Below are 24,401 nucleotides of genomic sequence, written 5' to 3' on the forward strand. Positions count from 1 at the left end.
TTAAACAATACCAACAATAAACGATGGCAGACTTTCAGTCTCCACCTACAATGCCATGTTTTCATTGCAAGGTTACTGTACACTGCATTTTGTTTTTAGGTGAGAAGAAACGTCAGAAACAGTTGTGGGACCAGGAAATGGACCCTCTAGGGATGAGGAGGCATTCTGATCAACGGCTTCTTAAATGCTTCATCCAAAGTCATTTGCCTCATTAACAATGGTTGTTGTCTTAGAAGTTCCTCTTTGAGTGCATAAACTTACATGATTTCTGGTCCTGTTATGAATGTGCACTGCTCTGGTCTTTCCATAAGCCCATCACATATTTTCGCCATGTCGTCTATAGACCCTTTTCCTGCAATATTAGCAATATCATCTTCATTGTCACAATTATCACTATCACTGTAATCCAAAACCATTTTAGCTATTTCACCATCCATGAGTGACAACTAGAGCTTAATTAACAATGTTAAATGTTTTTCCTCTGGGTGCGGCAGCTCATGACTACAACCCCAGTATTTAGGGAGGCCAAGGTGGACTTGAGCCTAGGTGTTTGAGATCAGCCTGAGTATCATGGAGAAACCCATCACTACAAAAAATAGAAAACCTAGAATAATTAGCTGGGTTTGGTGGTGCATACCTGTAGTCCCAGCTACTTGAGAGGCTGAGGGGGGAAAATCACTTGCAACTGCACTCCAGCCCCTGGGCGACAAAACGAGTCTGTCTAAAAAAAAAAAAAGTTTTTCAATTATCCCCTTCAGCTTACTGAAGGACTCTGAAAGTATATATTAGGGCCCATTTCTATCATTTCTTCACCCTCCACCCCTCATTCAGGATTGGTCTGGGGTAGCAAGGCATAGCCCCTGCTCTGTAACTGACTCTTATCTCCTCAGGACAGAAGGTTCTTACTGCTACCCAGACTTACCTCACCTCTGATACTGAGTTCCTTTTTTCCACCTTTTTTCTCAGATTTATTGATGTGTAATTGGCAATAAAATTTGATTGTATATATTTATGTGTACAATGTAATAATTTGATATATCTATATATTGTGATATGATTACCATAATCAATCACCTCCCATAGCTACTATTTGTGTACATGTGTTATGTGTGTGTGTGTGTGTGGTGAGAACACTTAAGACCTACCCTTCTAGTAAATTTCAAGTGTGTAATATAGTAACATTAATTATAGTCACCATGATGTACATTAGATATATAGAAATTATTCCTCTAAAAAAGCTTTGAAACTTTTGACTAATACATCTCTATTTCCCTACCCCCAGCCCTAAACACCATTCTACTCTCCACCTCTATGGGTTTGATTTTTCTAGATTCCATATGTAAGTGAGATCATGCATTATTTTTCTTTGTTTAACTTATTTTATTTAGCATAAAGTCCTCCATGTTCATTCATATTATGGCAAATGACAGGATTTCCTTTTGTTTAGCACTGAATAATAGTCCTAATAGTCCATTGTGCAACATATGTCACATTTTCTTTGTCTGTTCATCTGGTGATAGACATGTTGGTTGATTCTGTATCTTGACTATTGTGAATAAAGTTGCAACAAATATGGGAGTGCAAATATCTCAGTGACACACTGATTTCATTTACTTTAGATTATACCCAGAAGTGGAATTGCTGGATCACATGATAGTTTTATTTTTAATTCTATGAGGAAACGCCTTAGTGTTTTTCATAGGCTGTACCAATTTATATCCCCACCAAAACTATACGGGGGTTCTTTTCTCTACATCCTCTCCAAAACTAATTATCTCCTATTGTTTCGATAATCGCCATTTTAACATGTGCAAGGTGATATATCATTGTGATTTTGATTTGGAGTACTCCAATGATTAATGATGTTGAATTTTTTTCATATACCTTCTGACCATTTGTATTTCTTCTTTTGAGAAATGACTTTTCTGATACTTAGAAAATTTTTAATAGAGTTTTTTTGTTTTCTTGGTTATGAGTTGTTTGAGTTCCTTATATATGTTGGATATTACCCCTTATCAAATGTATGGTTTGCAAATATTTTTTATTATTCCTTCAGTTTTCTCTTCATTCTGTTATTTCCTTTGCTATGCAGAAGTTTTTAGTTTGATGCAACTCTGTTTACCTGTTTTTGCTTTTGTTGCCTGTACTTTTGGGGTCATATCCAAGAAATCACTGCCCAGACCAATGTGTCAACAAGCTTTTCCTCTATGTTTTCTTCTAGTAGTTTCATCGTTTCAGGTCTTACATTTAAGTATGTAACCCATTTCGAGTTAATTTATGTACGTCGTGTAAGATAAGAGTCAATTTCCCTCTTCTGCATACAGATATCCAGTTTTTCCAACATAACTTATTAAAGAGATTGTCTTTTGCCCGTTGTGTGTTCTTTGTTAAATACCAACTGACTATAAGTGTGTGGACTTATTTCTGGGCTCTCTATTCTGTTCCATTGGTCTATACATCTATTTTTATGCCAGTACTATGCTGTTTTGATTGCTGTAGGTTTGCATTGTATTTTGAGGTCAGGTAGTATGATACCTCCAGCTTTGTTCATTTTGCTCAAGAAAACTCTGGCCTTGCAAGGTCTTTTGTGGTTTCATATAAAATTTGATACTGTTTTTTCTATTTCTATAAAAATAAGTCTTTAGAATTTTGATAAGTATTATGCTAAACCTGTAGATTTCTTCAGATGATATAAATGTTTTAGCGTTATTAATTCTTCCATTTATTTTGACTTTTTCAACTTCTTTTTTCAATGTTTTGTAGTTTTGAGCATACATATCTTTTACCTTCTTAAGTGTGTTTACATATTTTATTCTTTTTGATGCTGTTGTAAATGTAATTTTTTTCTCTATTTTTTTCTGATATTTGCTATTACTGCATAAAAACTCAACTTGATTATTGTATGCTAATATTTTATCCTGCAAGTTTCCTGAGTTTGTTTATTAGTTCTAGCAGTTGGTGTTGTGCTTTCTTCGTTGCTGTTGAGGCTTTAGGATTTCCTATGTGTAATATTGTATTGCTTGAGAACAGAAAATGTTACTTCTTTCTTTAACAAGTTAGATGGCTTTATTTCTTTTTCTTACTGAATTCTTCTGGCTAGAAGTTCCAGTACTATCTTGAGTAGAAGTGGGTAGAGTGATCATTTTCGTCTTGGTCCTGATCTTGGAGAAAAAGTTTCAACATTTTACTGTTATGATGTTAGCTGTAGTCTTGTCATATATGGCCATTACTATGTTGAGGTATGGTTTAGTATTGTCCCTTGAAAGAGTTATATAAGTATATATGTGTGTGTGTGTGTGTGTGTGTGTGTGTGTGTGTATGTGTATATATAGGCTGGGATTACAAGTGTGAGCCACCATGCCTGGTCAAGAGTTATATAAGTATACTTTATTATTTTAACATTTATTTTGAAATAATTTCAGAAAAGTTGCAAAATAATACAAAGAATCCATCTACTCTTCATTGAGATTCCTCAAATGTTAACATTTTACCAAGTTTGCTTTTAAATTTTTGTCTCTCCCCTCACTTCCCACACACATTTTTCCCCAAAACTATCATTGAATAAAGTGCATATACAATTCCTCTGTCACTCATTACTCGTACTTTCTTTCTTTCTTTTTCTTTTTTTTTTTTTGAGACAAAGTCTCACTGTGTTCCCCAAGCTGGAGTGCAGTGGCACATGATCTTGGCTCACTGCAACCTGCACTTCCCGGGTTCAAGCAATTCTCCTGCCTCAGCCTCCTGAGTAGCTGGGACTACAGGTATGTGCCACCATGCCCGGCTAATTTTTGTGTTTTTAGTAGAGACGGGATTTCACTATGTTGGCCAGGCTGGTCTTGAACTCCTGACCTCGTTATCCACCCAACTCAGCCTCCCAAAGTGCTGGGATTACAGGCATGAGTCACTGCACCCAGCCCATTTCTCATACTTTCTAAAAGTAAGCCTATTTTCTTATATCACAGTACAGTTATCAAAATCAAGAAGTTAACTTTGACATAGTACTATTATTTAATCTAGACACTATGCAAATTTTGCCAGTGGTCTCACTAATGTCCTTTATAGGAGAAGAAAAAAATTAAAATAATTTCTGTCTCAAGATCCAATTCAGCGTCACACATTGCATTTACTTGTCAATGTAGTCACCTTTAATATGCAATAGTTTTTTGGTCTGTCTGATTTCCATAACCCTGATGACACTTTTGAAGGTTACAGGCCACTTATTATGTACAATGTCCCTCAGTATGAATTTGCATAGCATTTCCTCATAATTAGATTCAGGTTACACATTTTTGCCAGGAATATCCAGAAGTGATGCTGTGTACTTCTCCATATATATTACCAGGAAAAATAATAACCATTTTGTGGGGAGGCACTTTTTTGTTTGTTTGTTTGTTTTTTTGAGACAGAGTTTCGCTCGTGTTGCCCAGGCTAGAGTGTAATGACTTGATCTTAGCTCACTGCAACCTCTGCCTCCCCAGTTCAAGCGATTCTCCTGCCTCAGCCTCCCAAGTAGCTGGGATTACAGGCATGGGCCACCATGCCTGGCTAATTTTGTATTTTTAGTAGAGACGGGGTTTCTACATTTTGGTTAGGTTGGTCTCAAACTCCCAACCTCAGGTGATCCGCCTGCCTCCGCCTCCCAAAGCACTGGGATTACAGGCGTGAGCCACCGCGCCCTGCCTGGGGAGGCACTTTTGAGACTAGATACAACTCCTGTTCTTAATCACATTTTTGCTTATTAATTTTAGTAATAATTGATTATTCTGACCTGAAACAATTATAACTTTGGTGGTTGACAAATAGTTATATATATTGTTTTTTGTTTTTATTTGATATGGCGTCCTGCTCTGTTGCCCAAGCTGGAGTGCAGTGGCACGATTTTGGCTCACTGCAACCTCTATCTCCTGGGTTCAAGACAGCTGTAAAACTTTTTATTTTTAAAAAATGTTTCTAAAAGATAAAAAATGTTTTTACCTGGAAATTGAGTAAACAAGTTATTTGTATTTGTAAGAAAGCCCATTGGAATGTCTCAAAAAGATCTATTCTGGCCAGACACGGTGGCTCACGCTTTGTAATCCCAGCACCCTGGGAGGCCGAGGTGGGTGGATCACCTGAGGTCAGGAGTTCGAGACCAGCTCGGCCATGGCAAAACCGTATCTCTACTAGAAATACAAAAATTAGCCAGGCGTGGTGTTGGGTGCCTATAATCCCCACTACTCAGGAGGCAGGAGAATCGCTTGAACCTGGGAGGCAAAGATTGCAGTTGCACTGAGCTGAGAGCATACCACTGCACTTCAACCTGTGCAACAGAGTGAGACTCTGTCTAAAAAAAAAAAAGAGAGAGAGAGAGAGAAAGAAAAGAAAAAGAAAAAACAGAAAAAAAGGCTATGCTAAGACCCTGGTTTCTGAAGTTCCACAGTTCCCCTAGTAAATGTTCTGGCTGTGTAGTAACTACACGCATGCATTTACCACAATCTATCCAACCAACCTCCTCTGCTTGGACATTTGAGTCGTTTACAAGATTTTGCAATTACAGATAATCAGTAATGAATAAACTTACACATATGTATTTTCCTGTTATTGAGGTATATGTATGTTCAGGGTCAATCCCTAGAAGTAGGATTGCTCAATAGAAGAGTAGATACATATGTGGGGTTTTTTTTGTTTTGTTGTTTTGGTTTTTTTTGCTTCTGAGATGGAGTCTCATTCTGTTGCCCAGGCTGCAGTGCAGTGGCACAATCTCAGTTCAAGGCAACCTCCACCTCCTGAGATCAAGCCATCCTTCCACCTCAGCCTCCCGAGCAGTTGGGATGACAGGCGCACACTACCATGCCCGGCTAATTTTTCTACTTTCAGTAGAGACAGGGTTTTGCCATGTTGGCCAGGATGGTCTCGAGCTCCTGGGCTTCGGCGATCTTCCTGCCTCCCAAAGTGCTAAGATTACAAGGCGTGAGTCACTACGCCCGGCCTCATTTTTCCTTTCTATTTTTTTTTTCTAATTTAAGGTGACTTTTCACTTTCTCACATGCTTTTTGAAAGATATTTTCTTTTCCTTTAGCTTTGTAGGTTTTTGGGAAGGCTTTTCAACAGCAGAAAAACCTTTAATTTCCTGACGTTTGCAATAATTTTGTATGGATGTTGGCTACTTTATTCCAAATCATTCAATTCATAAAATTCTTACTTTGAGTGGCCTTGTCAGTTCTGCCCTCTTTTCTGCAATTTAAAGATTTTTGTTGATGGGGTGGGGGAAAACTTGGCATTTTCTCTTCTCTTTTTTTTCAATTTCCCTTTTCCTTTCACCATCCCTCCTTATAACTGATTCTCTCCCAGAAACACTTTCTATGAGGCTGCCACTCCTGGTACCACATGTTTAAGGCTTTTCCCCAAAGCCAGGACTGTGATCTACCGAGTCCTAACCTGTGTTCAGTATTTTAGACTTGTTCTTTCACATTTCCCCCCTGGAAATTGTGTCTGCGCTTCCTCTCAGTCCTAAACTCCATTCTGCTTTGTCCATCTAATGCTTTAACCTCCCTTTCCTCATACTCCACACCCACAGGCTTATGGTGGTGGCGGGTTACAAACTTTTTCCTCTATTTACAGGTAATTTGAAGTTGCAGTATTCTGCCCTGTATAGTTTTTATTTGTCCTACTAGATTTTATGGTTGTTTTGGGAGAGTGAGGGACAGATTTACAATGAGGTTACCACTATTGTTCCCCAGCCCCAGAAATCTCTGCATGCTTTTCTTTTTTCCTTCCTTCCTTTTTTTTTTTTTTCGATGGAGTCTGTCACCCAGGCTAGAGTGCAGTGGCACAATCTTGGATCGCTGCAGCCTCTGCCTCCCAGGTTCCAGTGATTCTCCAGCTTCAGCCTCCCGAGTAGCTGGGATTAGAGGCATACGCCACCATGCTGGGCTAATTTTTGTATTTTTAGTAGAGATGGGGTTTCATCATGTTGACCAGGCTGGTCTTGAACTCCTGACCTCAGGTGATCCACCTGCCTCGGCCTCCCAAAGTGCTGGTATTACAGGCGTGAGCCACCATGTCTGGCCTGTATGCTTTTCTTAATACACAGACACATTTCGGTATCTAATCATGATGAAAATCATTGAAAACTAGCAATAGAAAGGACGTATCTTGGTTGGGTGCAGTGGCTCATGCCTGTAAACCAGCACTTTGGGAGGCTGAGGCTGGCAGATCGCCTGAGGTCAGGTGTTCATGACCAGCCTGGCCAACATGGTGAAACCCTGTCTCTACTAAAAATACAAAAATTAGCCAGGCATGGTAGCACATACCTGTAATCCCAGCTACTCAGGAGGCTGAGGCAGGAGAATTGCTTGAAACCTGGGAGGCGGAGGTTGCAGTAAGCCGAGATCGTGCCATTGCACTCCAGCCTGGGTGACAAGAATGAGACTTCGTCTAAAAAAACAAAAAAACAAAACAAACAAACAAATAATAATAATTAGCTGGGCATGGTGGTGCCTGCCTGTAGTCCCAGCTACTTGGGAGGCTGAGGCAGAAGAATCACTTAAGCCCAGTAGGCAGAGGTTGCAGTGAGCTCAGATTGTGCCACTGCACTCCAGCCTGGGCCACAGAGCAAGACTCTTGTCTCAAACAAACAAACAAAAAACAAACAAACAAACAAACAAAAAACGGAGGTATCTTGTGATCTTGTGGTATAATCAGTGGTTATAAATGATAGTTATAAGTGGAGTTGAGTGTTGAGAATGGTCACAAGATTAGCAATGGTAACGTGTTGGGCTGGGTGCGGTGGCTCATGCCTGTAATTCCAGCACTTTGGGAGGCTGAGACAGGAGTTCAAGACCAGCCTGGGCAACAAAGTGTGACTTTGTCTTTACAAAAAATAAATGACATTAGCCAGGCATGATGGTGCGCACCTGTGGTCCCAGCTACTCGGAAGGCTGAGGTGTGAAGGTTGATTGAGCTGGAGAGGTAGAGGCTGCAGTGAGCCAAGATCACGCCACTGCACTCCAGCCTGGGTGACAGAGTGTAATATACTGTACATTAGTGGCTTTAGATTGTGTCATCGAGTTGAACGTCAATGTCAAATTTGAGAAAATTGAGAAGCATCTTTTTAAAGATGGAGAGTAAGACAATAAATACTAGTTTTTATGCTGCTACTGCGCAATATAGTATTGGTGATCCTGGCATGGCAATAAAGAAAGAAGAAAGAAATAAGGTATTTGACCAGGCGCCGTGGCTCACGCCTGTAATCCCAGTACTTTGGGAGGCCGAGGTGGTGGATCACCTGAGGTTGGGAGTTCACGACCAGCCTGACCAACATGGAGAAACCCCGTCTCTACTAAAAATACAGTATTAGCAGGTCGTGGTGGTGCCTACCTGTAATACCAGCTACCTGGGAGGCTGAGGCAGGAGAATCACTTGAACCTGGGAGGCAGAGGTTGTGGTGAGCCAAGATTGTGCCATTGCACTCCAGCCTGGGCAATAAGAGAGAAATTCCGTCAAGAAGGAAGGAAGGAAGGGAGGGAGGGAGGGAGGGAGGGAGGAAGGAAGGAAGGAAAGGAAGGGAGGGAGAAGGGAAGGGAGGAAGAAAGAAAGAAAGAGAGGGAGAAAGAAAGAAAGAGAGGGAGAAAGAAAGAAAGAAGGAAAGAAAGAAGGTATTTTACATAAAGATTGAAAAGAAATTAAAACCATGTTTGAAGATAATGGCTTAAACAGAAACTCTGCAAATCCTTAGAATAAGGAAGTTCAGGCCAGGTGTAGTGGCTTGTGCCTGTAATCCCAGTGCTTTGGGAGGCTAAGGTCGGAGGATTGCTTGAGCCCAGGAGTTTGAGACAAGCTGGGGCAACATAATGAGATCCCATCTCTACAAAAAATTTAAAAATGAGCCGGGTGTGGTGGTGCATGCCTGTAGTCCTAGCTATTTGGGAGGCTGAGGTGGGAAGGTCACTTGAGCCTGAAGAATTCAAGGCTACAGTGTTATGATCATGCCACTGCATTGCACTCCAGCCTGGGAGACAGAGCAAGACCCTGAGACCCTGTCTCAAAAAACAAAATAAAAAATTCTCACTAAATTGAACACGACATCAACAGTCAATAGCCATTCCCCATCTCCTTTGCTAATAAAATTCCAGTTTCTTTGTGTTCCATCCCAGGACCATGATTTATCTAAACTGGTCATTCTTGGTCAATAAGTTTGGCTAAGAATAAATACCGAAATTGGTCACAGCAAATCTATTCTTTTGTTTTTCTTGGCTCACTGCAAACTCTGCCTTCTGGGTTCAAGCAATTCTCTGCTTCAGCCTCCTGAGTAGCTGGGATTACAGGCACCTACCACCACACCCGGCTAATTTTTGTATTTTTAGTAGAGTGGGGTTTCACCATCTTGGCCAAGCTGGTCTTGAACTCCAGACCTAGCAATCTACCCAGCTTGGCCTCCCGAAGTGCTGGCTCTGTCACCCAGGCTGGAGTGCAGTGGTGCAATCATGGCTCACTGCAGTCACAACCTCCCTGGGCTCAGATGATTCTCCCACTTTAGCCTCCCAAGTCACTGGGATTAAAGGCACATGCCACCATGCTCAGCTAATTTTTTTTTTTTTTTTGTAGAGACAGGGTATCCCTACCTTGCCCAGGCTGGTCTTGAACTCCTGGCCTCAAAGGATTCTCCTGCTTCAGTCTCCCAAAGCACTGGGTCTATTATTCCCTTTCTTATTGAAACTTAATTCTGCCTTTTCAAGGCCTTGAATTTTCAAATACAGCTTTTTCTTTCCCTGAATTTGTTTGGGATTCAAATACAGCTTTAACTCTCAATTGAAAATTCTATGTTGATGATGTTGAAAAGATTCTCTCCTTTGACCAAAACTTTAGGCAGGTCCCTCTAAGTCCTTTCTGATTAGGCCTGACCTTGGGCTTCCCTCTCTGTCCTTGTAGAATATAGTTTGAAAAAAAAAATCCTGCTAAATCATTTTAGCAAAAATTCTCATCTTTGATATCTTATCAACGTAGTTAGCTTTCAGCAATAATCCTATCAAGTCAGTTTAGCCAGAAACCCCTTATCTTTGATGTTTTCTCTTAGTAATTTTCCATCAACTGACCCCATTCTGTTGCTTGGATATACACCTCCACTTGTCCCTGTTAAAATCAGAATCCTATCTCTCTCCCCTACTGCAAGACCCCATTGCAGTAGCTATTGCTGTAGGCCCTATATCTGTGTTCATGCCCTCCTATTGTGCCTTATGATCTTTAGCAAGTGTCATAAATACATTTTTCTTTTCTTTTGAGATGGAGTCTCTCTTTGTTGCCCAGGTTGGAGTGCAGTGGCACGATCTGGGCTCACTGCAAGCTCTGCCTCCTGGATTCACACCATTCTCCTGCTTCAGCCCCCCGAGAAGATGGGACTACAGGTGCCCGCCACCACGCCCAGCTAATTTTTTTTTTTTAGTAGAGACGGGGTTTCACCGTGTTAGCCAGGATGGTCTCGATCTCCTGACCTCATGATCCGCCTGCCTCGGCCTCCCAAAGTGCTATGATTACAGGCGTGAGACACGTGCCCAAACATAAATACATTTTTATTTTTTCCTTTGAGACAGGGGCTCACTCTGCCACTCAGGCTGGGTACAGCAGTGCCATCACGGCTTACTGCAGCCTCAACCTCTGAGGCTCAAGCGATCCTTTCATCTCAGCCTCCTAAGTAGCTGGGACCAGAGGTGCACTCCCCCATGCCTGGCTAATTTTTACCCATTTTTTTGTAGAGATGGGGTCTCACTATGTTACCCAGGCTGGTCTCGAACTCCTTGGCTCAAGTGATCCATCACCCTCAGCCTCCGAAAATGTTAACATTACAGGTATGAGCCACGGTGCCCAGCATACATTTCTCTTTCTTTTCTTTTTTTTTTTTTTTGAGACGGAGTCTTGCCCTGTCACGCGGGCTGGAGTGCAATGGTGTGATCTCGGCTCACTGCAACCTCCACCTCTCAGGTTCAAGTGATTCTCCTGCCTCAGCCTCCTGAGTAGCTGGGACTACAGATGCATGCCACCACGCCTGGCTAATTTTTGTATTTTTAGTAGAGACGGGGTTTCACCATATTGGCCAGGATGACCTCGATCTCCTGACCTCATGATCCACCCGCCTTGGCCTCCCAAAGTGCTGGGATTACAGGTGTAAGCTACCGCACCCGGCCCATTTCTTTTTTTTAATTTAATACAGATGGGGTCTTGTTATGCTGCCCAGGCTGGTCTCTTATCTCAGGCTCAAGCAATCTGCCCATCTTGGCCACCCAAAGTGCTGGGATTACAGGTGTGAGCCACAACGTCTGGCCTACAGTTTTCCTTAACAGTGTTGAATATTAAGAGGATGCTTGAGGCTGGGGCGGGCGAACTGCTTGAGCCCATGAGTTTGAGACCAGCCTGAGCAATACGGCAAAACCCTATCTTTACAAAAATACAACAATTAGCTGGCAGTGGTGGGGCATGCCTGTTGGTCCCAACTACTTGGGAGGCTAAGGCAGGAGGATCGCTTGAACCTGGGAAGTAGAGGTTGCAGTGAGCTGTGATCGTGCCACTGCATTCCAGCCTGAGTAACAGAGCAAAACCCTGTCTCCAAAAAAAGAATGCTTGTGATAGAGGAAATTGTTAATAAAAATGCAAGAACTGAAGGAAAATTGAAGATTTATAACTTTCTACTTTAAAGCAAATCCTAGTCACTCAAAGAGGGAAAATATATTCCAATTTCAGTGGGAGAAGAGTAACGAAGCAGCACATAGATCAAAGCCCTAACAAAGGACTATACTACAACAGATCTGGATGATTAATAATCAAGTTTCCTCTGTAAAACCTGGACCTGGATGTTAGCCTACAGTAGACTTTATATTTAAAAATGCTAGGCTGGGCACGGTGGCTCACGCCTGTAATCTCAACACTTTGGGAGGCCGAGGTGGGCGGATCATGAGGTGAAGAGATAGAGACCATCCTGGCTAACATGGTGAAACCCCGTCTCTACTAAAAATACAAAAAAAATTACCCGGGCGTCGTGGGGGGCGCCTGTAGTCGCAGCTACTCGTCAGGCTGAGGCAGGAGAATGGTGTGAACCCTGGGAGCTTGCAGTGAGCTGAGACTGTGCCACTGCACTCCAGCCTGGGTGACAGAGTGAGACTCCATCTCAAAAAAAGAAAAAAAAAATGCTAGAGAGGGCTGGCCATGGTGGCTCATGCCTATAATCCCAACACTGTGGGAGGCCGAAGTGGGCGGATCACCTGAGGTCAGGAGTTCAAGACCAGCCTGACCAACATGGAGAAACCTTGCCTCTACCAAAAATGCAAAAATCAGCCAGGCGCAGTGGTGCATGCCTGCTGTCCCAGCTACTTGGGAGGCTGAGGCAGGAGAAGCGCTTGAAACCGGGAGGTGGAGGTTGTGGTGAGTGGATATCATGACATTGCACTCTAGTCTGGGCAACAAGAGTGAAACTCTGTCCCACCCCCCCAAAAAAAAAAAAAAAAAAAAAGCTAGAGAGGGCTGGGTGAGGTGGCTCACGCTTATAATTCCAGTGCTTTGGGAGGCTGAGGTGGGAGGATTGCTTGAGGCCAGGAGTTTGAGATCAGCCTGGGCAACACAGCAATACCCTGACTCTACAAAAATAAAAAATAAAAAATGAGCCAGGTGTGGTGCTGCATGTGTTGTCCTGGCTTCTTGGGTGGCTGAGGTGGGAGGATTGCTTGAGTCCAGGAGTTCGAGGCTGCAGTGAGCTATGATCATACTACTGCACTCCAGGCTGGGGGTCAGAGCGAGACTGTCTTAAAAAAAATGCTAGAGAAGACAACTTACAGTTACCATTAAACATGACTTGAAACCTCCAGAGGAAGTCCAAAACTAAAATATAAGATTCTGAACATACACTAATGCCAAAAGTGCCCAGTTATATCACTTAATAGCTGAGCCTGTTTTCTCTTTTGTAAAATGAAGTAATACCTACCTTCTACTGTTGAGAATTGAAAATACCATCCACAAAGCAAGCAACACAATCCATAGAGCAGGATCTCAACAAACACAGCTTTTTAACAAAGTTTGCACTTACAGAGAAAAATAAAACCTGTACTGAACCTTCATGAACCGTGAGTTGTCAGCTAAACAAGCCAAAGAATAGTTCCATGTCTAAGCTGCTGTTTATCCTTGTTCAGCTGACATTAAATGGCAGGTCCTAGGGAAGGTTATGAGGTCTGCGCTGTTCCCCTTGGAACTGCCCAGCTCACCCCACCTTCATGTGTTTTTCCCTGTTACTGCCTTTTCTTCAAGTCTGAATAAAACCCTTCAGCTCTCTGTACTTTCTCCAAGATACCAAAAAAAAAAAAAAAAAAAAGATTTTCAAATTAGAGTAAAATTCAGTTTCTACATCTTCTTTCAGATCCTGACCTTTTTAAATAGATTCTAATTGGAACAAAAAACCTTTGTGTCCCTTTTGAAGAAATTTCAGAAATCATGTGATCAAAGGATAAGCAGTTGACTTGCAAATTCACAGCTGCTGGTTGGCAACGGGGCTTCTGTAGTTTGAAAAAAGGTATTCTAAAAATTACCATTGTTTTTGTCATAGTATTTATTTTGATATTCCAAATAATACTAAAAAAGAGTATGACCGTTTAAAAATATAAATATATTAAAAGAGTGTAAGTTTTAAAAAATTAGATAAACATTGCTCTAGATTTTTGTGAAACATAAAATTGTATCTCTATTTTTCTGTGCCTTCTTATTAAAATACAGATGGCACAGCTTTCATATAGCTTTAACAACTTGATTATAAATTGCTTTCAAAAGTAACTTATTTGGATTTTCCATATCCTTTAATGAATTGCAAATATATTAACAGAAAAGACTTTCCCCCTCAAGACTGTACAATTTCTGAAATAAGTCAGTTAAAGCAAAAAGAAGACACAAAATTACATTGTTTCAATGCAAACAGAACACACACTTCACACCCACACTTGCATTTTCCCAGGTTTTCACAAAGAAAATGGGTCACCATATTTCTCAGTGAAGACTCATACTATACTCTGGCTAATCAGAGACTTCCAAACTTTTTTCTTCAAAAAGAGCATTTTTAATAGACTAAATACTGGTTATCACTGAGTTTTTGTTTAAGGTACAACAGCAGCATGGTTCAAATGTTACTTGTAGTTCTTGGAAAAATCAAAAATTTTAAGTGATGAATACAGAAAATGTAGGGACCACCTTTCATTATTTTGAGTACCACTGTTCTCTTGAAAAAATATTCTAACCTTCTAAAATCCCAGAGTTAAGAACCATTTCCAAGGGGAAAAACAAATCCAAGGCCACAACATAGCTTCTGAACAAGTGTGTGCGCATATATATGTATTAGGTTGGTGCAAAAGTAACTGCAGGTTTTGCCATAAGAGTCATGGCAAAAACCACAATTACTTATGCACCAACCTAATATATGTGTGAAACAGAGAAAAGGATGTCAAACTACTTAATTTAATTTCTGTAAAATAAACTTCTGATGTTTGAAACATTTTGCTTGATCAAAATGTGTTCTTCTTCTGGTTGTTTGATCCCCATTCCATGCAAAAAACAAAACAAAAAAAGAAACTGTAAAAGCCAGAAAGTGTTACTAGGTGGGAAATAAAGCTTCAGATACCTAATGACTTTAAAAGTAGGTATGAGGAAAAATAAAATAGGCCAAGCTTGGGCGGAAACTGTTCCCCAGCCAGCCATTGCCATGGCGTGTCTTACAAAACGATCCTTTTATCCTTGGTCTCAAAAAATCAGTACCAGAAAGACTCTCACCTCTGGCACAGGACATAAATTCCTACTATAAAAAGATAATTATACTTCAGCAAATTATGTTCTAAGCTTAGCTTTCTCCAGGCTTTATAACGCAGAACTCAGGTTGAAGCTTTCTATAAAACTCTAAATGACACTGTTACACAGCACCTTGTGCTTTGCCAATTAAAAATATAAAAGAATCTAAAATTACATATTACAGAACTAATGGACAATACAATAGCATATGTGTTAGAATCCAAGTGCTAGCCTCTGGGAATTTTTCATTACATTTATTTTCTCCCAACTGTTCCTTTTTTTTAAAAAGTATTTTTTTAGACAGTACATATACATAAATTTAGGTAGGGAAATCTGTTAAATATTTCTCTGGCACCTGATACCTAAACACCCTGACTTGAATTAATTTATAATTGTACCTAATCCATATTCAAATGAGATTAACAGTAAATTATAGAAAATTACTGAGTCTACAGGCTAAAATTTTTTTCACATCTTTTGTAATCCACCTTATTTTCACAGCTTGACTAACAAATACAGGTAAGGTTGTCCTTCATCAAATAATCCAAAATAATAACTGTAGGCCTGTCATTCATAAGAAACTATAATTTGTTATATTCTGACATTGGCACTTAATAAAATGTTAACAACTAAAGTTTCTCTAAAATTTCAATACATTACAATAAAGGAGATAAACAATTTAAGACTGTTTAAATCTGTTATGGTGGAATTCCAATAATTATCAATTTATATGCATAATTAAATTCTTAAAATTGTGGCCATTTCCCAAAGACACCAACTGATATTATGACAAACTCAGAAGAGAACCTATCTCCTTCTTAAGAATGTTTCTTCCCCCAAGCTAAAAATTTCCAATATCCTAAACCCAATTCTTAGTAAATGTTTTGGTGACTCACACTACTGAAAAAATCTGAAGCAGAGAGTCAAAAAGAATGGAAAGGATCTCAACCAAAGATAACCGCACATTCTTACACTCTGCTTAAGCAAACACTTAGAAAAGTCAAAGGGATAATGTTTTGAACAAATATAGATTCAAGGTTATGGTACAATTCTGATTATATTAAGGCTTTCACTATCATGATCTCTTAAAGTCTCTACACTTTAGTGTTCTCATTCTGATTGATATGGTGAACTTAAGGGATTATTAAGGGCCTTGTTTTGGCTTCTCAGTGGGGAACCACTCTATCATCTCTGAATGTTAAAGGTGATCCCACAGAGCTCAAAGAGAAGAGGCAATATGGTATGAACCAATTTTAAAGTCTGCAATACCAAGACAACAATGATCAACACTTTGAAGCAAGATGAATAAATTAAAATTCTTGGTTAGACATTAAAGCATTCTTGCCAAGAATAAGTGTACACTGTATGGAGGGATATTTGATTCCTACATACGAGTCCCAATATGCCCATTACATTTGTTTATGGGAGACACTGCAAGTTGAAGGTAATTTACATTCCTTGGCAATCAAGTTACTGTTATAGGCAACGTCTTTTATTGTTCCATCTGGCACTTGCAAACACCATTCTTGAAGAACCTAGAAATGACGGTCAGTTACTCTGTTTATCAGGAACAGAACCAAATAAAAACAAATTTTTGAGAAAGCAACCAAGAAATTCTGGTTCATCACTATTTTCCATATCTAATGGTTCCTTCAAGATAAAACATAACTCTTCCTTTCATGATACTTTCCAACAAAGGGAGATTAAAGAAAAACAGAAAAGAAAGTCCCCACCCTACCCCCCATAAATTGTCATTCATACTGGTAAAAGAGCCAGTCTTGTTAGCAGCTAAATATTGCACTGCCTTTCATTCCGTATACAGTCAGGGTCCAATGAAAGTGGCACACTCATGGTATAAGTGATGGATGATGACACCGCCGGCTCAAGAGTAAAGACTCAGTATATGGAGGGACAAGAAACATGTCAGCACTAGTCACACATCCAGTTGTAAAAGTCCGATTTCCAGAAGCTAAAATTCATCACTTTCAGCTGCATGAAGTTGTGTGTCATCCGCATCTGTCATGCTGCTCTCCTGGGATTCATCTGTTCCCACTTTAAAAATAAAACAAAAGTCTACAGTAAGGTTTCTGACAAACATATCCTGTTGGTTCACGAAAACAAGAAAAATTGTATTATATTCAGAGAGATAAAACCCTAAATAAAGGCCCTTAAAAATCCTCATATCCTTTAATAAAATGCAACTCAAGTTTCCTAACTTTGTAATAGGTCTGACATTAGCTTACTGCATTTTCCTTTTTTTTTTTTTTTTTTTTTTTTTGAGACGGAGTCTCGCTCTGTCGCCCGGGCTGGAGTGCAGTGGCCGGATCTCAGCTCACTGCAAGCTCCGCCTCCCAGGTTCACGCCATTCTCCTGCCTCAGCCTCCCGAGTAGCTGGGACTACAGGCGCCCGCCACCTCGCCCGGCTAGTTTTTGTATTTTTTAGTAGAGACGGGGTTTCACCGTGTTAGCCAGGATGGTCTCGATCTCTTGACCTCGTGATCCGCCCGTCTCGGCCTCCCAAAGTGCTGGGATTACAGGCTCGAGCCACCGCGCCCGGCCTTGCATTTTACTTTTAAGGTTTTAACTACCAAAACTGCCTCTCCCTAATGGGTTCCTTATTCCTGCCCTAGGAATTACAACTAGCTAGTTCTCTGAGACATTAAAAAAAAAAAAAATTGACATTTCCCCAACCTCCAATCACTGACTCCACTTTAAGAATACTCCCTGCTAGTCCACAGAAACATAGACTATAACCTTCAGTTTCAAAAGGTTTATGGGGTCTATCTATCTATCTATCTATCATCAATCAATCATCTATCTCGGTCTGTCACCTAGGCTGGAGTGAAGTGGCACAATCATAGCTCACTGCAGCCTCAAACTCCTGGGCTCAAGTGGTATGATTCTCCTGCCTCAGTCTCCCAAGTAGCTGGGACTATAGATGCATACCACCACATCCAGCTAATTTAAAAAATTTGTTTAGAAGCAGGGTCTCACTGGCTCGTCGTGAAATCCTAGGCTCCAGCAATCCTCCCACCTCAGCCTCCTGAGTAGCTGGGATTACATACACAAGCCATCATGCCTGGCTTATAATTTTTTTTTTTTTGAGACAGAGTTTCATTCTTGTTATCCAGGTTGGAGTGCAATGGCATGACTTCAGCTCACTGCAACTTCAGCCTCCTGGGTTCAAGCGATTCTCCTGTCTCAGCCTCCCGAGTAGCTGGGATTACAGGTGCCTGCCACCATGCCCAGCTAACTTTTGTATTTTTAGTAGAGATGGGGTTTTACCATGTTGGTCAGCTGGTGTCGATCTCCTGACCTCAGGTGATACACCCACCTCCGCCTCCCAAAGTGCTGGAATTACAGGCCTGAGTCACTGTGCCTGGCCCCGTGGCTTATAATTTTAATTAAAGGTTTTCACCAAGTTTTCTGGAACAAAGGCATCTAATCAGAATTTACCTTGTCAGAAATTTCTCTATTCTCTTATTTAAAAGACTACATTCTTAGGAAGCAAATAAAACACTACTGGTTACATATTCAAACATAAATTGAGGCCCAGGTAAAAATTAGCAATGAATTTATCAAAGTCACACAGCAAACTAGATCCAGAACAGAGACTAATTATCTGACTTTATATGCATTTTGTTATTATATCACCCTGTTCAATTTCCCTAAAAGTTCATTTGGTAACACCACGGTTAGAAAAATAAAATAAAGGAGTAGCCTATAAATCCTTATGCAAAAGGTAACTTTCTAAATACTCAAAATCATATGTGTGATACTTACTGATCTGTTCTTCTTGGGTTATTGGCTCCTCATCATCTGGAAGATAGCGCTTATCAATTGCCTCTTTAATCTGGTTATTGGCTCCTTTAGGATCTAAATCCATAGCCCAAGAGAAATTCATCAGGGCGAGGTGCGTTTGACCTAACTTCTTGTAAACCTAAAAATAAACAGCAATACTACATTTTTCATTAAGTTGTGAGCTTCAACTATAAAATTCTAAATATTTATATATTTATTTATTTTTGAGATGGAGTCTTGCTCTATTGCCCAGGCTAGAGTGCAATGGCGCAATCTTGGCTCACTGCAACCTCTGCCTCCCAGGTTCAAGCAATTCTCCTGCTTTAGTCTCCTGAGTAATTGGGACTACAGGTGCCCGCCACTGCTCCTGGCTAATTTTTGTATTTATAAGTAGAGACAGGGTTTTGCCATGTTAGCCAGGCTAGTCTCAAACTCCTGACCTCAGGTGATCCACCTGCCTCAGCCTCCCAAAGAGTGCTGGGATTACAGGCGTGAGCCACAGTGCCCAGTCTCTACAGTTCTAAATATTTATAATTTAAACTAGGCTCCTGATTTATGTGATCTAAACTTATTCTAACGGTAGGACATTTTCTTCCTACAGATGAACTCATACCAGCTTTTGAGTTCCTTTTCATATAATCAGATATTATTTTCAGAATTCCTTGCTTCTATCTTTCAGGTAGTAAGTTTCTAATAAATATCACTCTGACTGGAACAATGATAATGGGATTAAATGGATTATAAATTGCTTAATTAACTTTCATTTACAGTGATTTTAAATTGAGTTATATCAACTCTTAACAACTGTCCACAGGCACCTTAACTAATTGGCATATGGGGGTCTAGTCTGTAAAAAACTGACTAGTCTGGCCTTGGGACTCTCAGAAGCCATTTCTCTTAATCAAGACAACACAGTGCCATTCATGTTCTTCTTCTTCTTTCTCTTTTTTTTTTGTTTCTGAGACAGAATCTTGTTCTCTTGCCCAGGCTGGAGTGCAGCAGCGTGATCTTGGCTCACGGCAACCTCCGCTCCCGGGTTCAAGTGATTCTCGTGCCTCAGCCTCCGGAGTAGCTGGGATCACAGGCATGAGTCACTACGCCCAGCTAATTTTTGTATTTTTAGTAGAGGTCGGGTTTCACCATGTTGGTCAGGCTGGTCTTAAACTCCTGACTCAGGTAATCCACCTGCCTAGGCCTCCCAAAGTACTGGGATTACAGGCGTGAGGCACCGTGCCCAGCTAGGATATCATTTTCTCAAGTGTTAGAACTAAATCTGTTATTCCCAGAGCACTCAGTTTGGAGCTTTAGTTGAATTTGCTCAATAGATATTGTACAGTAAGTATTAAATTTATTCTTATAAAATGTCAATATTTGCTGTGAAAGTCATTGTTTGGGACCACGGCCCCAGTCTTTACCTTTCCTATTAAGAAGTAAACGAGGGATTCTTTGGGAACAATTTGTTTCAATTCTTCAAGTTCTTGTAAAGCAGACTGAAAAAGGCAAAGAAAAACCTTAAAGTATCAAAAATTTTTAAAGTTTTGACCAAGCAATTTTTTTATTTGATTTCCCAAATCACCTTCATAAAAGCTAACTAAATCTTAATCAATATACTTCCTTATTGTATTAGTTCTTATTGTTGTGAAAATAAAACGCATACTTATATAAGTACTAAGAAATAGCAGGCACTCTAGTACACTGAAAACACACACACACACAGACACACACACACACACATCCCTCTTTGTGAAATATGCAGGTGGTGACAATCCTTGCTTTTGGTCATCTATCTATCTATCTATTTATTTTTATTTATTGAGAAGGAGTCTCGCTGTCGCCCAGGCTGGAGTGCAGTGGTACAATCTCTGCTTACTGCAATCTCTGCTTCTCAGATTCAAGCAATTCTCCTGCCTCAGCCTCCCAAGCAACTGGGATTACAGGCATGCGCCACCACACCCAGCTAATTTTTGTATTTTCAGTAGAGACGGGGTTTCACCACGTCAGCCAGGCTGGTCTTGAACTCCTGACCCAAGTAATCTGCCCGCCTCAGCTTCCCAAAGTGCTGGGATTACAGGCGTGAGCCACCGTGCCTGGCCCAGTGATTTATTTTTTAATGAAAAATAACTATATAATTTTTCAGAACAACAAAAAGTCATTGAGAAGAGTGGCATTAACATTTCTGCAAGTCTCTGTTAGTAGAAGACAGCTAGATTCTCACATCTATCTCCTCCATTTAATCTGTTTTGATATCACATATTATGTAGCTTTTGGAAAATTCTACTGTCCATTTGGGACAGAATGAAGACTGAAAAAGGTAAATAATGTCAAGACATTATTGTAAAAATAGCTCTGACCTCTAAGACTCTGGAAGAATTTTAGGGACCCCCAGAAGTTCCCAGACCACTTCTGAGAATCATTAAAGAAATCTTTTTCTTTTTCTGAGACAGACTGTCATTCTGTCACCCAGGCTGGAGTGCGGTGGTGCGATCTCTGCTCACTGCAACCTCTGCTTCCTGGGTTCAAGTGATTCTCCTGCCTCAGTCTCCTAAGTAGCTGGGATTACAGATGCTTACCTGTAATTCCTGGCTAATTTTGTCTTGTATTTTTAGTAGAGATGGGGTTTCACTATGTTGCCCAGGCTAGTCTTGAACTCCTGACCTCAGGTGATCCACCTGCCTTGGCCTCCCAAAGTGCTAGGATTACAGGCGTAAGCCACTGCGCCTGGCCTTACTTTAAAGAAATCTTTTTTCTTTTTGAGATGGAGTTTTGCTCTGTCACCCAGGCTGGAGTACGGTGTCGTGATCTCGGCTCACTGCAACCTCTGCCTCCCGGGTTCAAGCGATTCTCCTGCCTCAGCCTCCTAAGCAGCTGGAATACAGGTGGGCGCCACCACGTCCGGCTAATTTTTGTATTTTAGTTGACACAGGGTTTCACCATATTGGCAAGCTGGCCTCGAACTTCTGACCTCAAGTGATCCTCTCACCATGGCCTCCCAAAGTGCTGGGATTACAGGCGTGAGCCATCATGCCCAGCCTTTAAAGAAATCTTTTTTCCCCCCCCGAGATGGAGTTTTGCTCTATCGTCCAGGCTGGAGTGCAGTAGCTCACTGCAACTTCTGCCTCCCAGGTTGAAGCGATTCTCCTGCTTCAGCTTTCCAAATAGCTGTGATTACAGGCGCCCGCCACCGTACCTGGCTAATTTTTGTATTTTTAGTAGAGATGGGGTTTCACCATGTTGGCCAGGCTGGTCTTGAACGCCTGACCTTGTGATCCACCCGCCTCGACCTCCCAAAGTGCTGGGATTACAGACGTGAGCCGCTGTGCCTGTCCTTTAACAAAATCTTAACCTTCAAGATGACAGACTCCAATCCTCCTTCACTGCTACAACACACCCAATTCAGAACTGATACGTTTTCTTGCTATGACTGCATATTGTAATTGTTATCAACATTTCATGCAACTAGCATGCCTATCCCCACCCCTAATGATCTAATTACAAGGATTCATTGAGAAAGAGTGTCTAACACAGCATCGGAGTTCTTACTTTTACCCTAAAGACTTAAGATTTAAATGATTAAATATCAGTACAACACATTAAATAAGGTGATGGCTAGCAATGTTTTAGAGATGTTGAAATGGTCCCCTTGATTTTCATTTTGGAGCCAGAAAATCTCAGAAGCAATCATTAACTTTTCTTTCTTGTTTTCAAGTGACTAATGAATGGCCCATGACACAGTCCCAGGAGATCCTGAGAACATGTACCCTTTAACTTTTCTTTATGCCCTTTTCATACAGTCACATATCTATATCTAGTCCATGCATCAAATTAGGCCTCATAATTCAGTGAAGCTCATACCCCAAAATGCCTATAACTGGGAGTTTCTCTGAGTCTACTGTGGCTCAGGAGGCTGCCTGATATAATAATGATAATGACAATGATAATAATAATAATCATAATCATAATCATAATGATAATAACAAAAGAGGGAGTCTCTCTGGTCCTACTTTGGATTGGAAGGCTGCCTAATTAAACAAACAAAGAAAACCCCACAAAAATGGCTATAACTATATATATGTCATAGTCCAGACAACTGATGAGATTAGAACTTGGGCTTCTTGAAGCAAGTAAAGGCTGATTTATGTGGCCTATCTGGTAGGTATGTTGGTATTAAAATGGCTTTAAGAATAATGAATAAAGTCCTTCATATCTAAAGAAATACAATAAAGCAAGTACATAAAAGCAAATACTGATTTGCAATTATAGTACTTCAAAGAGTAGTTAAAAGTTGAAAAGGGTTTATTAGATTTAAAATAAGCTTAAAAAAATTTTTTTTTTTTTTTTTGAGACAGAGTCTCCCTCTATTGCTCAAGCTAGAATGCAGAGGTGTGATCTGGGCTCACAGCAACCTCCGCCTCATGGGTTCAAGCAATTCTCATGCCTCAGCCACTCGAGTAGCTAGGATTACAAGCATGCACCACCAGGCGTGGCTAATTTTTGGATTTTTAGTAGAGATAGGGTTTCACCATGTTGGCCAGGCTGGTCTTGAACTCCTGGCCTCAAGTGATCTGGCTGCCTTGGCCTTCCAAAGTGCTGGGATTACAAGCATGAGCCATGGCACCTGGCCCTAAAAGAAGCTTTTTTAAGACTTGATTTCGACAAAAAAATTAGCTGGGCATGGTGGCTTATGCCTGTAGTCCTGCGTACTTGGGATTCAGCCTAGGAATTTGAGGCTTCAGTGAGCTATGACTGCACCACTGCACTCTAGCTTGGGCAACAGAGCCAGAAAAACAAAAACTAAAGAAAGAGAAGCTTTTTAAAAGGACAAAACCAGTAAAAATAGAAATCCATGTCTTCATAAAGAAGATAGAATAAAACTAAAGGAATTACTGGAAAAATTATATATTTAATCCCTTTGTATATCTTTATTAGTCTATTTATAATTTTTTTTTGGAGATGGATTTTCACTCTTGTTGCCCAGGCTCGAGTGCAGTGGTTTGATCTCGACTCACTGCAACCTCTGCCTTCCGGTGTCAAGCGATTCTCCTGCCTCAGCCTCCCAGGTAGCTGGGATTACAGGTGCCTGCCACCATGTCTTGCTAATTTTTGTATTTTTAGTAGAGACAGGGTTTCACCATGCTGGCCAGGTTGGCCTCGAACTCCTGACTTCATGATCTGCCTGCCTCGGCCTCCCAAAGTGCTGGGATTACAGTTGTGAGCCACTGTGCCTAGCCCTATTTTTTTTGTTTTTTTTAAGACAGGGTCTAGCTCTGTGGCCCAGGCTGAAGTGCAGTGGTGCGATCACAGCTCACTGCAACCTCCGCCTCCTGAGCTCAAGCCATTCTCCCATTTCAGCTTCCTGAGTAGCTGAGAGCACAGGCACACGTCACCACATCTGGCTAATTTTTGTATTTTCTTTTTGGTAGAGATGGGGTTTTGACATGTTGCCCAGGCTGGTCTCAAGTTCCGTGGGCTCATGTGATCTGCCCGCCTCTTCCTCCAAAGTGCTGGGATTATAGGGATTTTTATTAGTCTTAAAATAAGTTATCACTGGTTTGGTATATTTCTTTCTTTTTTCTTTTTTTGAGACAGAGTGTTGCTCTGTTGCCCAGGCTGGAGTGCAGTGGCATAATCTTGACTCACTGCAATTTTTGCCTCCTGGGTTCAAGTGTTTCTTGTGCCTCAGCCTCCTGAGTAGCTGGGACTACAGGTGTGCACCATCATGCCTGGCTAATTTTTGTATATTTGGTAGAGACGGGGTTTCATCATGTTGGCCAGGCTGGTCTCGAACTTCTGACCTCAAGTGATTTGCCCACCTT

General features: G+C 40.9%; 1 protein-coding gene across 11 annotated transcripts in view; it reads right to left on the reverse strand.

Moving 5' to 3' along the window:
• Positions 1-13,789: 13,789 nt before the first annotated feature.
• Positions 13,790-24,401, reverse strand: part of CDC27 (cell division cycle 27) — a 69,057-nt gene continuing 58,445 nt past the window's right edge. For 7 of the 11 annotated variants that reach the window (XM_025361704.1, XM_025361706.1, XM_025361703.1 and 4 more), the window contains 3 exons: positions 20,004-20,078; positions 18,571-18,727; positions 13,790-16,839 (listed from right to left, as the gene is read on the reverse strand). In XM_025361704.1, the coding sequence (XP_025217489.1) occupies positions 16,757-16,839; positions 18,571-18,727; positions 20,004-20,078 (315 nt within the window). In that variant the 3' untranslated portion in view covers positions 13,790-16,756. Of the gene's footprint in view, positions 16,840-18,570; positions 18,747-20,003; positions 20,079-24,401 lie in introns of all 11 variants that reach the window. The other 4 variants (XM_025361705.1, XM_025361702.1, XM_025361701.1 and 1 more) reach the window with 2 other exon arrangements.

This window comes from Theropithecus gelada, chromosome 16, assembly GCF_003255815.1.
Source record: "Theropithecus gelada isolate Dixy chromosome 16, Tgel_1.0, whole genome shotgun sequence".
Lineage (NCBI taxonomy): Eukaryota > Metazoa > Chordata > Mammalia > Primates > Cercopithecidae > Theropithecus > Theropithecus gelada.